The 14,270-nt window shown below is 44.1% G+C and overlaps 1 protein-coding gene across 2 annotated transcripts; it reads left to right on the top strand.

The window, feature by feature from the left end:
• Positions 1–1,598: 1,598 nt before the first annotated feature.
• On the top strand, positions 1,599–13,008 carry ubap2a (ubiquitin associated protein 2a). Of its 2 annotated transcripts, none has more exons than XM_037101104.1 (26): positions 1,599–1,736; positions 2,253–2,330; positions 2,569–2,679; positions 4,870–5,032; positions 5,184–5,264; positions 5,353–5,416; positions 5,740–5,837; positions 6,016–6,074; positions 6,165–6,235; positions 6,610–6,790; positions 6,913–7,183; positions 7,312–7,616; positions 7,768–7,994; positions 8,255–8,534; positions 8,798–8,837; positions 8,946–9,120; positions 9,411–9,462; positions 9,583–9,886; positions 9,998–10,089; positions 10,283–10,333; positions 10,453–10,543; positions 10,655–11,071; positions 11,500–11,604; positions 11,689–11,756; positions 11,857–12,048; positions 12,191–13,008. In XM_037101104.1, exons 1-26 carry the CDS (start codon positions 1,641–1,643, stop codon positions 12,284–12,286), a joined length of 3,768 nt encoding a protein of 1,255 aa, XP_036956999.1. In that variant the 5' UTR covers positions 1,599–1,640; the 3' UTR covers positions 12,287–13,008. The 2 variants fall into 2 exon arrangements, with proteins under 2 accessions (XP_036956999.1, XP_036956998.1); XM_037101103.1 differs by having other exon boundaries at positions 5,350–5,416.
• Positions 13,009–14,270: the final 1,262 nt, after the last annotated feature.

The raw sequence follows: 14,270 nt of genomic DNA, 5'->3' as shown, positions 1-14,270 counted from the left end.
TCTTTACATTTCACACAGCTACGTTTTGTTCGCTGGCTGGCCTGTTGTCAACATGTCGAGGACGAGCCTGATGTAACTGCCACTATCGTTAGATAACTGCGGATCTATAAATACGCATAAGACTTGAGCGAGCCAGTTAGACGGTTGTTGGCTATCAACTTGGACCAGATTTAGATAGCATCGTTAGCTAGCTTCATCCCCGCTGCACCGTTTGTTCAGTATCGACACTGTAGTGTCAGCGTTAGCATGTCAGTAGCTAACGTTAACTAGCGAGGACAAAGGGACCCCAGCACCAGAGGCACCAAGTCGGTTAGTGTCGAGACGAAACTGACCCTAAAATAATCCGATTTGTTTTATCAAGGTAGACACGGAACGTGAACTGTTAGATAGTAACAGTCCCATATGCGGAGCGAAGGAATAAGTAACCTAATAGCTACAGGCTAACGTTAGCATTGCTTCAAAACAACGCCTGCTTTATAGCTAGTATACATTGTGACTATTTGTCAGATGTAACCAGCTAGATTGTGACACACATAAATAATAGATTAATCAAATCTATATGCCCGATTAAACGTGATGATCTCCGGGGTTAACATACTGAAATGTTTTGTTGTTGTTGTGCGTAAGACCGTCGATACCCACACACGTAACGACACATGTATATTTGATGTAGTGCATACACGCGGCAGCTGCTGCAGTCTGTTTATTAGTTATGAATAAAGATCTTGACATTTTTCCCTGGAATTGCATTTAAAGCCAGTTCAGCCTTTTTGCATTAGCTTTGTTCAGTCCAGCAGCCAATGGCAGCAGTGCGCTTTGCCAACGTCACTCAGGCACTGTAAGCTGGACCGCTATTGTTCTCTGACATAAAACAAATGGGTCAGTGGGGATATCTATAGTTATTATTCCGGCAAAGGACACCTTAGTTTTACTATTTTAAGTAGCGTTACGATGTACTGTTAATTACATAGAGCGATCGCGTTTTCTGTGCTTTTGCAGGTGGAGAAAGCACCTTGTGTGCATACAGAAGTGGTTGTTTTTAAGTGTTGATGTGTATGTAATATTTTGACTGTGAATCATTACTGTTTGGTGATGTGGTATCATGCCAAATTTGCAGCAAGGTTCATAGTGTACACGGCTGGGTTGTCAGATACACTCATGGAACATAAATCAGCTTTTCTGCTGCAGTAGATGAATGCTGAGCGTGAGTGCATGTGTGCATGGAGACGGAGGGGATGTGGGGACAGGGGTATGCAGTGTTTGTTCTGCTTCACACACTCTGTGGTCTGTGCTGTTTGTAAGAGGACACTGGGTCGCTCTCCCTCCTTGACCTAGATTTTCAGTAAAGCTGGTCTGTCACCAGGCCAACTGTGTACAACCTCCATGAGGGCAGTATTCATGATTGTGCAATAAGGCTTCGCTATGCTTACTGCACACATTTCTGGTATTAAACGCTTATTTACTTCGATGCACTTGCTCAAGGGAAAGTGTTGAGTCTCTCCTGTAACAACACAGTAAATGAGATGAGTGTGTGTGGTTTTGGACAGTTTAAGAACCGTTAGTTAATCTGTCTTTGTGTCTGCTTGTTTCCTTTGCAGTTTTTTCTATTTTGTACATACAGAGTTTTGTATATACTGTATATGATGAGCTCGCTGGGCAGCGAAAAGGCCCGGGGCCCTCGGGAAAAAGCGCTGCCTGCTGCCACTCACACCTCACAACCACAGAAACAAATACAGGTGAGAAACCTCAACCACCTGATCAAGAAAAAAAGTTTCTGAATAACTTAGTTGTTATAGACATTTATAACCAGCCAACCAAACGATGTCATTCATCCTTTTAGGTCCACCTATCCAGTTTAATGAAATCCAGTATAGCAAGTCTTCCTCATATTCTTCCTTTACAAAGCTTATAATGTTTGTCTTTTGTCAAAGGGCTGTTGATTCAACTTTATGTTTATTACTGAGGTTTTAGTAGTGGTGGTAATGACAGGTTCTAGGCTGCACTGTCTGAAATATGTATGTAAAAGGCAAAGGGCAAAATGTGGGAAAAACTGAAGTCTGGTTTAACAGCTCATCCCCAATAACAGACATTTCATTAAATTAATACCTCACATTATTATTATTATTATTATTACATTATTGTCTCTGTGAAGGTGAAATGTATAGAAGAAGTGAAGGTGTCTTTGCAGGTGCTTGTTCCTCAGTCTTTTGTCCTGTTCACCAAATCTTGACCCATTGGTCTCTATGTTGCAGGCTACTGCTGAACAGATCCGACTTGCCCAGATGATCTATGACAAGAATGATGCTGACTTTGAGGACAAAGTTAACCAGGTGAGCAGTTAGAGCAGATCTGGCCGACAGTACAAGGCTCATGGTCGAGCCACTTGGCTGAGCTGGGTTGAGCTGTCACGTTCGTCCATGACTCCTTTTCTCTGTGTAGAGTGTAGCATGAAAAATGCATGTTTGATGCTGCAAGTGTTCCCAGCCTTTTGTGCATTTTGACTTTGTTACATCTTATTTATGACTACAAGACTATCCTAATCTGATGTGTGTTTGTTTCTTTTCTCAGCTGATGGAGGTGACTGGGAAGAACCAGGATGAGTGCATGGTAGCGCTCCACGACTGCAATGAGGATGTTAGCAGAGCCATCAACTTTCTCCTGGAGAGTACTTCCGACATGGTACTTTTAATTTAATCTAATCTAATTTAATTTAATTTACTAGTCTCTTGTCATTTTCAACTATATGGATTTGCTCTGTCAGATCAGTTGAATATATTTCTTCTGCTTGCAATGTGTGACATCAAATTTGGAAACTTTATTAGCACTGGGTAAAAACAGTAGCATCAACTGTGAGAACAAGTGAGAAAAATCATTCATACTCTGAATGAAATTAAAAAAGAAAAACTTTTTCACAGCAGAGATATGGACATTTCACGTTAAAAGCACTGGTGTCATAATATGTAATTATATTAATCAGTGCTTTATGATTTTGCAGTTTGCTGTGATTGAGGTTTTTATGACCTTTTCACTTCTAAATGTCATGTGAGCTAATTATTTATCGTTCATCAAATCATTCAGAAGGGACCCAAACCCTGAGGAGTTTTTGGAGAGTTGGCAGTATTTATCTACAGTGTTACTATGCAGATTTAAAAACAAAAAAAACAAAAAAAACAAAACACTGTAGGATTAGTACTATGTACAGGATTTACAGTTAAAGTAGCCCTAGCCTGTCCTCTGTCAATTTGCACACAGTAGGTGTTCAGGTAGAGCACTGCTGTGCTTCAGCAGCGCTCACAGCCCAAATCACTGTAATTTCACTTTTAAACTGCATGTGAAGCGAAATGCAAGCCAGTTCACGGCCTGTGAAGACAACTGTATTGATTAAAATAGAATCCGATCTGTACTGTGTGTGTGTGTGTGCGCGCGCGTGTGTGTGTGTGTGAGTGTGACTGATGAGTGATAAACGCAGCTGAAATTTGCCCCGTGTAGACAGCCTGTCAGGCTGCAGGACCACATTTAACACAGCTAGTTTTTATACCTCTTTGTGCCTTCATCTCAAAAGAAAAACAACAGTTGGCCCTTTAGTAAAAGTTAGTAAAAGTCTATCTCTGTGGTGTCCTTTGCCACAGTGACTCGTACGCAGTCTGCTTCCAACATTTGCCTCCATTTTATCAGGAAGGCACAGTATTGTACACAAAAGTCAATCAGGCTACCAAATGTCTGGCAAACACTTGGATCTTGCTCTGCCTGTGTGTTGCAAATCAGAGTGAATGTCCCAACATTTCTGAAGAGTACCAGTCTGCGCAGATGGCAAGAGAGGCTGTAGGGCAGGGCAGTCAGCCAGACAGCTACCCATGGTGTTGTTTTTGTTTCGTGGAAATCCCAAAATAGCAAATAGCTGGTTTTTGCCTTTACGTGGAAGTCTCCACTCTGATGATATATGCTGCAACCCTCTGATTACATCTGCTACTACTGTACACCTCAAGAGCTTATCTTTTACTAACTAAAGGCATGGAGTAAGAGGTGGTGTACCATAACGGTGTTATTATTGTTATTACCTCTGTCATGGAGATTATCATTTTGCCTATGTCTGTTTGTTGGTTGGTTGGTTTGTCAGCAGGATTACACAAAGCACGCTGAACTAAAAATAAACTGAAATAATTAAACGTATTTTGGTGGCTGTTCTCTATGAGTGAGTACAATTTGATGTGACGCCAATAAAAATCTGTATCTAGTGGTTTAAATATGTTTGTTTGATTATGGATCAGGCTTGATTGAATTAACTGGGACTGTTGGGCCTTGGCTGAGGTATGGTTATTAATGTTATTAATTTTAATCTGAGATATAAAGAAACGTAATATCTATCATATTACAAGCCCTCATCTGATACTTGTTTTTCTTACGTAACGCTGCTGCATCGTGCACACTTCAGTGCATAAGTTGGTGAAAAAATAGCCGCCATCACAGCTTTTCCTAAACTGCTAACAGAACAATGCTTCCCTGTAGTGTTTGGTATAGTGTCTCTTTCATCCTCTTGAACAGAATACACAAGTTCAAATGTGGGTTTCAACCAACAGCAGAACGCCTGAGGCTACTTTGACATAGTACAACTTTGAAATGTCACTGAAATGGAGGCAAAAACTGTTCTGTTATAGTTCAGCTGCACTGCCTGCTTTGAAGCACATCGTTGACGTTTATATCTTATTTTACTGCTGGCTAGAGTTTAAAGTGTTCTTTTTAAATGGTAGAATACAAAAAACACAACATGTTTTTTTTTTTTTTAACATTGCTAATCTTAAACCTTGTTTAATTTTGCCGTTACATGTTTTGATTTAGTCTTATTTCTTTGCTGTCTCCTCTCATGTTTAGACCTCATGGGAGACTGTAGGGAAGAAGAAGCCTCTGGTGAAGGACGGTCCATCGGAAAGCAAGGAGAACAAGGAGAACAGGGAGAAGAAAGGAGAGCGAGAGGCTAGCAAGGGCCGTGCAGTGGCTAACCGCAAGGCCAAGGGAGCCAGTCGCAGCCGACCGGGTACACTCCAACTTCGCATTAATTTAAATCTTGTTCTGAGTCCCCTGTCTCTCATGTAGCTTCTTTGTATTGTTTGATTACATCATAATATTACTAATGTGTTTTGTTTTTTTTTTCTTTCTATCTTTTTTTCCTGTTTGCATACATCCAGCACGTCCAGAGGAGAATGGCGTGGAGGTGACATCACTGGACAGAGGTTCAGATCGAGGTCGGAGGCTCAGAGGTGGCCGAGGTGAGCAAATGAGCAAATGCACAATACAACGCTGTCGGTACGCCTAAGACTGAAGTTGATGTTTGACATTTGTGTGAATGTTAAGCAGGATCTGGAGGTCGAGGCAGAGGCAGAGCACCACCAGGGAGTCGGTTCTCAGCCCAGGGCATGGGGTATGGCAGACAAACTTGCACATATTTCATGTTTTTCTATTTTTTTTTAAACATACTTCAGTTAATTTTTCATTTTAAGCTTTTTTTGATTGAAAGTTTTTTTAAATTTAATTTATTTGGATAAGCAATAAGTCATCGCTCTTGTAATGTGAGCTTTGCCTAATAAATAGTATACATAATAAACTGTAATCCCTACACACACTGTTTAATACAATTGATAAAACAATTATTTAAATATGATTTTACCCTCTGTCAACAACTCTCTGGCCTTTTTATTGTGTTTTCTGTGTAACTAAATACACATCTTCTTAACTCTTCCTCAGGACCTTCAATCCAGCGGATTATACCTCAGAGTCTGGGACAGGGACCACACAAACTGAGATGTGGGACACAGTGGCCAACAACAGCACAGATGGGACAGGTAGGCCCTCTCAGGCGAGATATACTCTTGACCTAAGAACGCAGTTCCGTGCAGACAGGACCGTGCAGCTCTGTGTCATTTCTGTTAATGTCCATGAGCTTCAGGCATCCTGCATCTCAGTAACCTACTTATTTCACCTGCATTTGAACTTTGTGACTAATCGTTGGTTGTCCTGTAGTTGCCTGGAGGAGTACCTTGGAAGACTGGGCAGCCGAGGACTGGAGTGAGGATGTTAGTGTGAGTTGACATGGAAGGTAGCACATTACACGATCAGTCACAGTTTTTTGACATCTAATTAAAACACCTCTGTCTGTTGTGTTCTTACAGCTCTCAGAGACCAAAGTGTTCACCTCATCATGTGCACCTGCTGCTGAGAATCACATCACACCTGGGCAAAGGTAATTAACTGTCTCAGTTATAATTTAATGCATTGGCATGAATCTCTTAGGCTTAATTTCTGCCAAATTAGCAATGCAAAGACTTGTCAGCAGCAATAAAATAACTTTAATTTTGGGTTGCGTCTTTCACATACTGTAAATACGTACTATGTTTTGTATGTACAATACATAACACGCAGCTTTTGACTCAAATTAGATCCGATGTAGGTTGGATCTGATCTTCAAAAATCGCATTACATCTGTTTTTTGTTGTTTTTTTTCTGTTGTCCAGACTTCCCAAAATCAATCTGGATATGCCAAAAAATGAATCGGAGCTGGCAGGCTGGACATAGCTGCGTTTTCTAACTGACCTAACCAACTGTTTTCTTTGCTAGTTTGGACCTCGCCTCTCTGCTGCAGAAGCCTGTGGGTGGAGGAAGAGAACCACCTTCCTCCTCTTCCCCTCAGAGTCTGGTCTTCACAAACTCCCATCACCACCAGCCACCGCAGCAGCAACAGCAGCCGCCCCCCAGCCGCAGTGCCACCAGCAGCACAAGCTACGCTCATGCTGCTCTGGTAAAAAAAAAACAAAAAACCCAAAACAAATCAAAAAAAATATTCTGCCCTCCCTTTTTTTTCATTTTACACATTCCTTCATATAAGCTGATGAATACACTCTGTCCTCCTGTCTGTGCCAGTCGTCAGTCCTGGGAGCTGGTTTTGGGGACTTGGGCCAAGCCAAAAGGACTCAGCCCAGTGCTGGAGCGCAGATACTGGAACAGCTGAAGGGTCCTGGCTTGGGTCCGCTCCCCTCTTCCCAGGCTGCGCCTCCTGTCAGCACCCAAGGAAGCAATGCCTCCATCTGCCGACTGCCAGGCCTGGGAGCACCAGTACCTCCACCCTCCTCATCAAGCTGGGACATAAAGGCTTCGGAATCCAGTGCAACCTCGCTGTCCTCACAGTTCAGCCGTGAGTGGGATGCTCGTAGTGCAGCCACGCAGCCACGTGTGTCTGTTCTTGTCACATTTATTAACGAAGGCATGTGTGTATTCCTATGTAAAGTCCGTGTCCTGTGCCTGTACCTTGTGTGTGCTCAGGTGAGTTTGGCCTGCAGCCAGAGCCTTCTCTTGTGCTGAGCCAGCTGGTTCAGAGGCACACCGGCCCCTCCCTGCCTCTGGCACGTCAACCCAGTCCTCCATCACAACAACAAGCGGCCTCTGCTTCAGCCTCGCCTGCTCCTCAGCACACCAGCACGCCAGCACAGGCAGGCCCAGTGATGGCTGCTGCTGGTGCTAAACCTCCTGCCCCTAGCGCAGGGCTGGACCCTCAGGGTGGCAGTACACCGCAGCAGCAACGGGCACAGCTCAAGGGCCAGAAACGAAGGATACCTCCCACATCAAAGGTACAGGCTGGGTGTTGACGGACTGAAGGTTGCAATTACTTCAAAATGAGCTTAAAAATACATTAATGCAAACACAGCTATCGACCAAATACAAGTAGTTGCATAGATATAATACCATGGTCCTGAAACACGACTGCGTCCCCCCCGGCAGATCCCCTCCACAGCAGTAGAGATGCCAGGCTCGGCTGACGTCCCCGGTCTGAACCTCCAATTTGGAGCTCTAGACTTTGGCTCGGAGTCGGCAATGCCAGAGTTTGGAGTTGTGGACAATTGTGTGAATGCGGCATCCAGGGAGTCCACACCGGCCCCTGCCCCTGCACCACCTGCACCAGGACCGGGGTCACAGAGCCAGACGAGCCTGTACTCCAAACCGCTCAGGTACTGCCACTGATGCCTGCTTCGTTTCAGCTCTTGGGTGTATATTGTTACAGAAATTGATCAGTTCGAGAGTTTTACTCTCCTCACATCAAACATATCAAAAGAGTCAATACAGGTATTTGTAAATGCATAAAATATAGTGTGTATAGTAGACCAAACAGCATCCTTTTTTCATAATGTACCACGTGTTTCTCTTTAATTGCTCATCTGGGCTGATTTCTCCAATAACTTGTTCTTTATTCCCTGCTGTTGTCTTGCAGTGAGTCGCTGGGCAGCTCTCTCTCCGTCTCTCTGCCTCTGCCCCTCTCCTCATCAGAGCCAGTATATCACTCCTCCACGGCGTTGCCCAGCCTCGCTCCTTCCTCATTAGGGACCGCCAACTCTGTCAATCCTCCCTCATCTTCGGCAGCCTCAACCAGCTCCTCCTCCATACCCTCGTCCTCCCACTTCTCCACAGTGGGGGGAAGTTACGATGGAACCATGTCCCCTCACTCGCGGCTGGCCTTTTCCCAGAGCAAAGAGGCCACGGGGCCAGTTATGGTGAGTAGAAATAGAAATGCTCACGCTTCCTTTTTTTAGAGCTTTTGACCTGTTGTAGTTGACTGAGATGATAAATCATCCAAATTCACCGCACTTCTGCATCTTGTATACACGGCATGGCATTGAGGTAGACACGGCAGGACTTTTTATGTGCAGAGACTGTGGTCCTCTCATTCCTATGGTGTATGTTTGTCTCATAGATATGGCTATAATATTGTTTTATTATTGGTATATGCAAACAGTTGGGTTTTCTTTTTCACCAGAATGGGCTGAATGGTGTAAGGACCTCTGCTGCTCTAGACAGTAAGTTTTTGTACAGTTAATACTTTCTTCTGAATTCGTCTATGAACAGCCATTTCTCTGTTTTGAGTCCTTTCCAAATAAAAACTTTTTCTGTCCTCCTCCTCTCAGCTTCATCATCGTCCTCCACACCGAAGCCAGAATCGCCGTCTCTGAACATCAACGCCAACGGTCCCTCAGCACCCTCCTCCCACTTACCTTCCAACCTGCCTGCACACAGCTCCACTACGCTCTCCAACCTGGCACAGGACCTGCCCTCAGTCAGCCAGCTTAACTCGCTCAACAGGTGACCGGCATACACATGGCATCACCAGTCTTGGCAAAGAGGGACCTTAAATCTTATTGCAGTCGTGTTACGACCTTTTTGACCCGTTATTGGCCAGCCTGAAGTGTCAAGAGAGTGCCCACTATTGGGTGCATGCTGCTGCTACTCTACAATTTCATATATAATGCAAATGTTTTTATGAATACAAAATTATGTTTTCTTAATGTCAAAACCATTGCCAGTCATTGTCATTGCCATTGCCACAACAGTGCACTGGTCATCACTCATTCCTCTCTGCTTTCACTCTACAGCCATGTTAGCAGTCATTCCTCCGTTTCAGCTCTGGGCTCCAGCTCTCTCACTGTAAGTACCTGTCTCATCCTTCTCAATCCTATGATCATATGCATGATGATATGCATCTGCAGTCAGAAATAATAGACTTTTTCAAATCTAACCTGAACCCCCATTCCTTGCCATCCTCAGTACACCAGTGTTGACAACAGCAGCGTAAACTCCCTGGCCCCCTCCTCTGGCTCCTACGTGTCATCGCAGCCCTCAGCCTCAGCACTCCACTCGACCCACAACAGCAGCAACAGTAGCAGCAGCATCAGCCACCTGGTCAACATGCCCAACATGGGCCACAACATGAGCAGTACAGTCGGTGGCATCGGCGGACTTCACTCTGTTGCCACCGCCGTCACTGCGGCGCTGGGACTTGGCTCCAATGGAGCTACTGCCACGTCCAACCTCTCTGCACCGAGGACCACCCCCCTGCTCTCTTCCACTGGTACACACACCTCATGCACTGGGAATGTTTGTGTGTGATGAGTCTTTCTTACTCCTTTGTGTGTCCCTATGATAATACAAGTCAATAAGTGACATTTCGTTGCATTGACAGGTAAAGCTCCCCCTAATCTGTCCCAAGGAGTGCCACCTCTACTGCCCAACCAGTATATCATGGGCCCAGGGGGGCTGCTGCCAGCATACCCAGTAAGAAACCTGTCAGGATCTAGAGTCATTGCAGTTTACTGGTTTTCCTTTTAAATCATGGAACCAAAATGGGAAATGTCTCCATCACATGTTAAGCTCCCTCATATCTGATGAAAATACAGTCATTTTTTTCTTAAAAATATGTTTTCTTCAATATTTCTAGCTGACCGCATGTGTCCTTTGTATGTTACAGCAGATCTATGGCTACGAGGACCTCCATATGCTCCAGTCCAGACTGCCAATGGTGAGCCTCATCACCACACACTTGAAACAGCTCTTGTCTTCTCTTGTCCTAACGCAAAAGTGTTTCAGCTTGTTTGGTTGTTGTGCGGCTCCTCTCCTGATCCGCTTCTGTCCCTTCAGCCCTCTTTGCAGGATTACTATGGAATCACATTCCCTGGCCCCACGGCTCTGTCTGGCAGAGACGGGAGCCTTGCCAACAACCCCTACTCAGGTAAGGCACCATCACCCTTTGTTGACCTTGCCTGATTCTGATTCTGAAATTCTAGCACTAGTCCTCATCTGACAGCTCTGCTATGTGTGTGTGTGTGTGTGTGTCTTTTAGGTGAAGTCACAAAGTTCGGCAGGAATGACTCCACCTCCCCGGCACCCCCCACCAGCTTGGCGGCACCGCAGCCTCCCCAGGGCCAGGGCCAAGGACAGAGCCAGGCTCAGCCTCAGCCTCCACAGGCCCAGCCTCAGCCCCAGGGCCAGCCTCAGCACCACAACAGTCAGCAGGCTTTTCTGCCTCCAGGCTACAGCTACACAGGCCTGCCTTACTACCCCGGGGTGCCCGGCGCTGTACCCAGTGCTGCTGCCTTCCAGTATGGCCCCACCATGTTTGTTCCTCCTGGGGGCCCGGGACCAGCCTCGGCCAAGCAGCACAGTATGGGCCTTGGTCTGGGAAACCCCTCGGCAAGCCCCTTCCAGCAGCAGACACAACAGCAGCCAAGTGGTTACGGCCAGCACGCCTTCAGCTCAGGTTAGGGGAACACACTGCAAACATTACTTAAAACCTTAATCAAACAGTTTGATAAATTATTTTGATTCTGTGTTATTTAATCCCAAAATAGTCTTCTTCTTCTTCTTCTTCTTCTTCTTCTTCTTCTTCTTCTTCTTCTTCTTCTTCTTCTTCTTCTTCTTCTTCTTCTTCTTCTTCTTCTTCTTCTTCTTCTTCTTCTTCTTCTTCTTCTTCTTCTTCTTCATGATGATGATGATGATGATGAATATTCATTAGTCTCTTGGTGTCCATCATAACATAAAATCAAAGCTTATAAATAATTGCATTAATTAGATGAGATGATTAAGGGCTCAAGAGTATGGAAATAATTGGTTTTGGTATCTTGAAAGTGCTTGAATCTTAATCTTGTGTTAAGTTTGAACTCTTGAGATTGATGTTTTGCTCTCCAGGGTATGAGGAGCTGACAGCAGGGCCAGCAGGAGTGGACTACAGCAAAGGATACAACTCCTCCTCACAGGCACAAGCCAAATCTGCTACTGCTGGACCTGGGAAAGGTGAGAAGAACACACACGCACCAATGTCTTAATGTGGATTTTTAAAGGAATTGTAACATGAAAATGTGGCTTACTTTCTGCTAGGTGTCTCAGTGACGTCCAGTAACTCGGGTGTGCCAGACATCAGTGGAAGTGTTTACAATAAGACCCAGGTGAGCATCAAACACTCAACTCATCCTGTTGTCTTGCTTTTAATGCCAATAAATAATCATGTGTTGAGTTTTTAATGTGTCCGTTATTGTCCACCTGCAGTCTTTTGATAAGCAGGGTTTCCATGCGGGGACCCCTCCTCCCTTCAGCCTGCCATCAGCACTGGGGGGTCCAGGGCCTCTGAACCCTGGAGCAGCTCCTGGAGGCTATGCACCGGCCCCATTCCTCCACATCCTGCCTCACCAGCAACCACACTCACAGCTGCTGCACCATCATTTAGCTCAGGACGGACAGGTAACACTCACTAAAAAAAAAAAAGTGTGTATATGGATAGATAGATAGATAGATAGATAGATAGATAGATAGATAGATAGATAGATAGATAGATAGATAGATGCTCTCTGATGATTTACATTATTTGCCTTTCTATTTTCAGGGTGGTCCTAGCCAGCGTGGCCAGTCCAGCAGCCTGCAGCAGAAGAGCCAAGTCAACAAGTCGAGCTACGGCAGCTCCCCGTACTGGGCCAACTGAGATGGCTACATCTATGATGCGTTTGTGTGTGTGTGTGTGTGTGTGTGTGTGTGTGTGCACGGACAGACACCAACACACGGCACCACACCTGTGTATCTGACTGACAAGATCGTAGAGGGACAAACCATTTTACAACACAAGCTAAAACACACACTACCACCCCCCCCCCCCTCCCCTTTGCTCTGTATATCCCCTTTTCAAATTTATGGCTGTTGTATGTAAAATATATTTATGTATGTATTTATACAGTATATATGTATTGGTAGGACATAAAATGTGGTTTTCTGCATTTTGTTTTTATTTTGAAGGACATTTTATTTCAAAAAAAAAATGTGGAAAGATGAGAATGCTAAATCATGGAGATGAAGTTGGTGAATATACTTGAACACAAGCATCTTGTGACGTGGATTTTTTTGTATGCATACATGAATTGAGAATGATGTACATAGACTCTACACATCATTTTCACGGCAAAGGCCTTTTTTTATTTTAGAGGAAAAACGTTTTTTGTAACTTTGGTCTCCCACATCTGTGAATCCTTATATTGAGGGTGACTTGAGTTGATAGCTTGACTTTTCTTTATCGCCCCGTTTCCCTCCATCTGTCTCTCATTCCTCAACTCTTTACTAGTTGGCTGGTTTCATCAGCCAGGCCTTGGATTTGATGTCATTTTAACATTGGTTTAATCCTTGTTGTCCAAATTAAAAGTTATGAACAGTTCATATGGGTCTGGCATCAGTATTTACCATCCGCATTGCTTTTCTGGATTCAGACCCACAACTTTCAGGCACACGCAGCATTATACTGATCCATATGAACCAGTTTTCCACTATGAAACGTTTTTCCCAGTTTCACTGTGTCAGTTGTGGCAACAAACAATGACTTTTAAATATTCATATATTAAATGACCAAAGGCTGTCACTATACAAAACATGGACGCAGGCAGATGTAGGTACAGTTGGGCCTTTGCCAAATTACACAAAGTAGCAACTTTCAAGGTCTATCTGATGCCTCAGGATAGAATTGCACATATTGGACCATATTTAGTTTTTGGTGAAAACACAATTTTATACTGAGTAAATCAAAATAACACTCCATAATATAGTCCAATATGCAGCAGACAAACAGTCTAAAGCCTCTCAAGGCTTATTGTGTCCAAGTAGTCCAATGCATAATACCTAAGTGGAGTATATGATGCTTTTTATTTTATTATACAGAGCTCAGGCAACTTCCAAACAGCCTTTAAAAGTGCAACCGTCTATCATGCGAGCAGAGGTCATTTTGAGGATGGGGCTCATGGTGTTGAGCTAAAATTAAACTTTTACTGTCAGCGTAATATTTGACCATTTTCTCGTCATTGGAATACACCTCGTCATGATTATAAAGATCCAAATCCATAATATTTTTTAACAGCTTACTGCTGAGTTATGTACCCATACGCATCAAGAAGAGCAAAAACATGCAATGACAATGTCACATGGCCAAACCCCGCCACCACAACAAAGAACAGAGAAACCTGGATCACAGCACACATCCAGACAGTGTGGCTTTCTTTGGTCCGGCTGTCATCATTCCACTATATATATAGCCACATGGCAGCTACATCACTGACCCATAAATAATAATGTTTGACTTGGCTATAGTTACATGAATTTCAACACTGGACTTTGGAAGAGCTGTTCTCACACAAGTGTTGACTTGGCCAACAGGTCTAAGTAATAAAAGGACTGCCCTGCGTGCTAACATCAGCACCCCCTATGATTCTGTCAGAGGTTTGGCCTGCCAGATCTGTCTAGCAATAAATATGTAAATAACACCCTCGTTATTAGCTGTCACAATCTGAGCATTGCAAGCCAAGTTACACTTTGTGCAAGAGGTGTGTCAGTTTTGGGTTCTTGAACCATTTTGCATCTTACCAAGGATTAACCAACCTACAGGTTATTTGGCCTTCCAAAGGAAAAGGTTTGGCCTACTCCTGCTAACA

Source organism: Acanthopagrus latus, chromosome 6 (assembly GCF_904848185.1).
Source record: "Acanthopagrus latus isolate v.2019 chromosome 6, fAcaLat1.1, whole genome shotgun sequence".
Classification (NCBI taxonomy): Eukaryota; Metazoa; Chordata; class Actinopteri; order Spariformes; family Sparidae; genus Acanthopagrus; species Acanthopagrus latus.
This window is presented reverse-complemented; position numbering and strand designations above follow the sequence as displayed.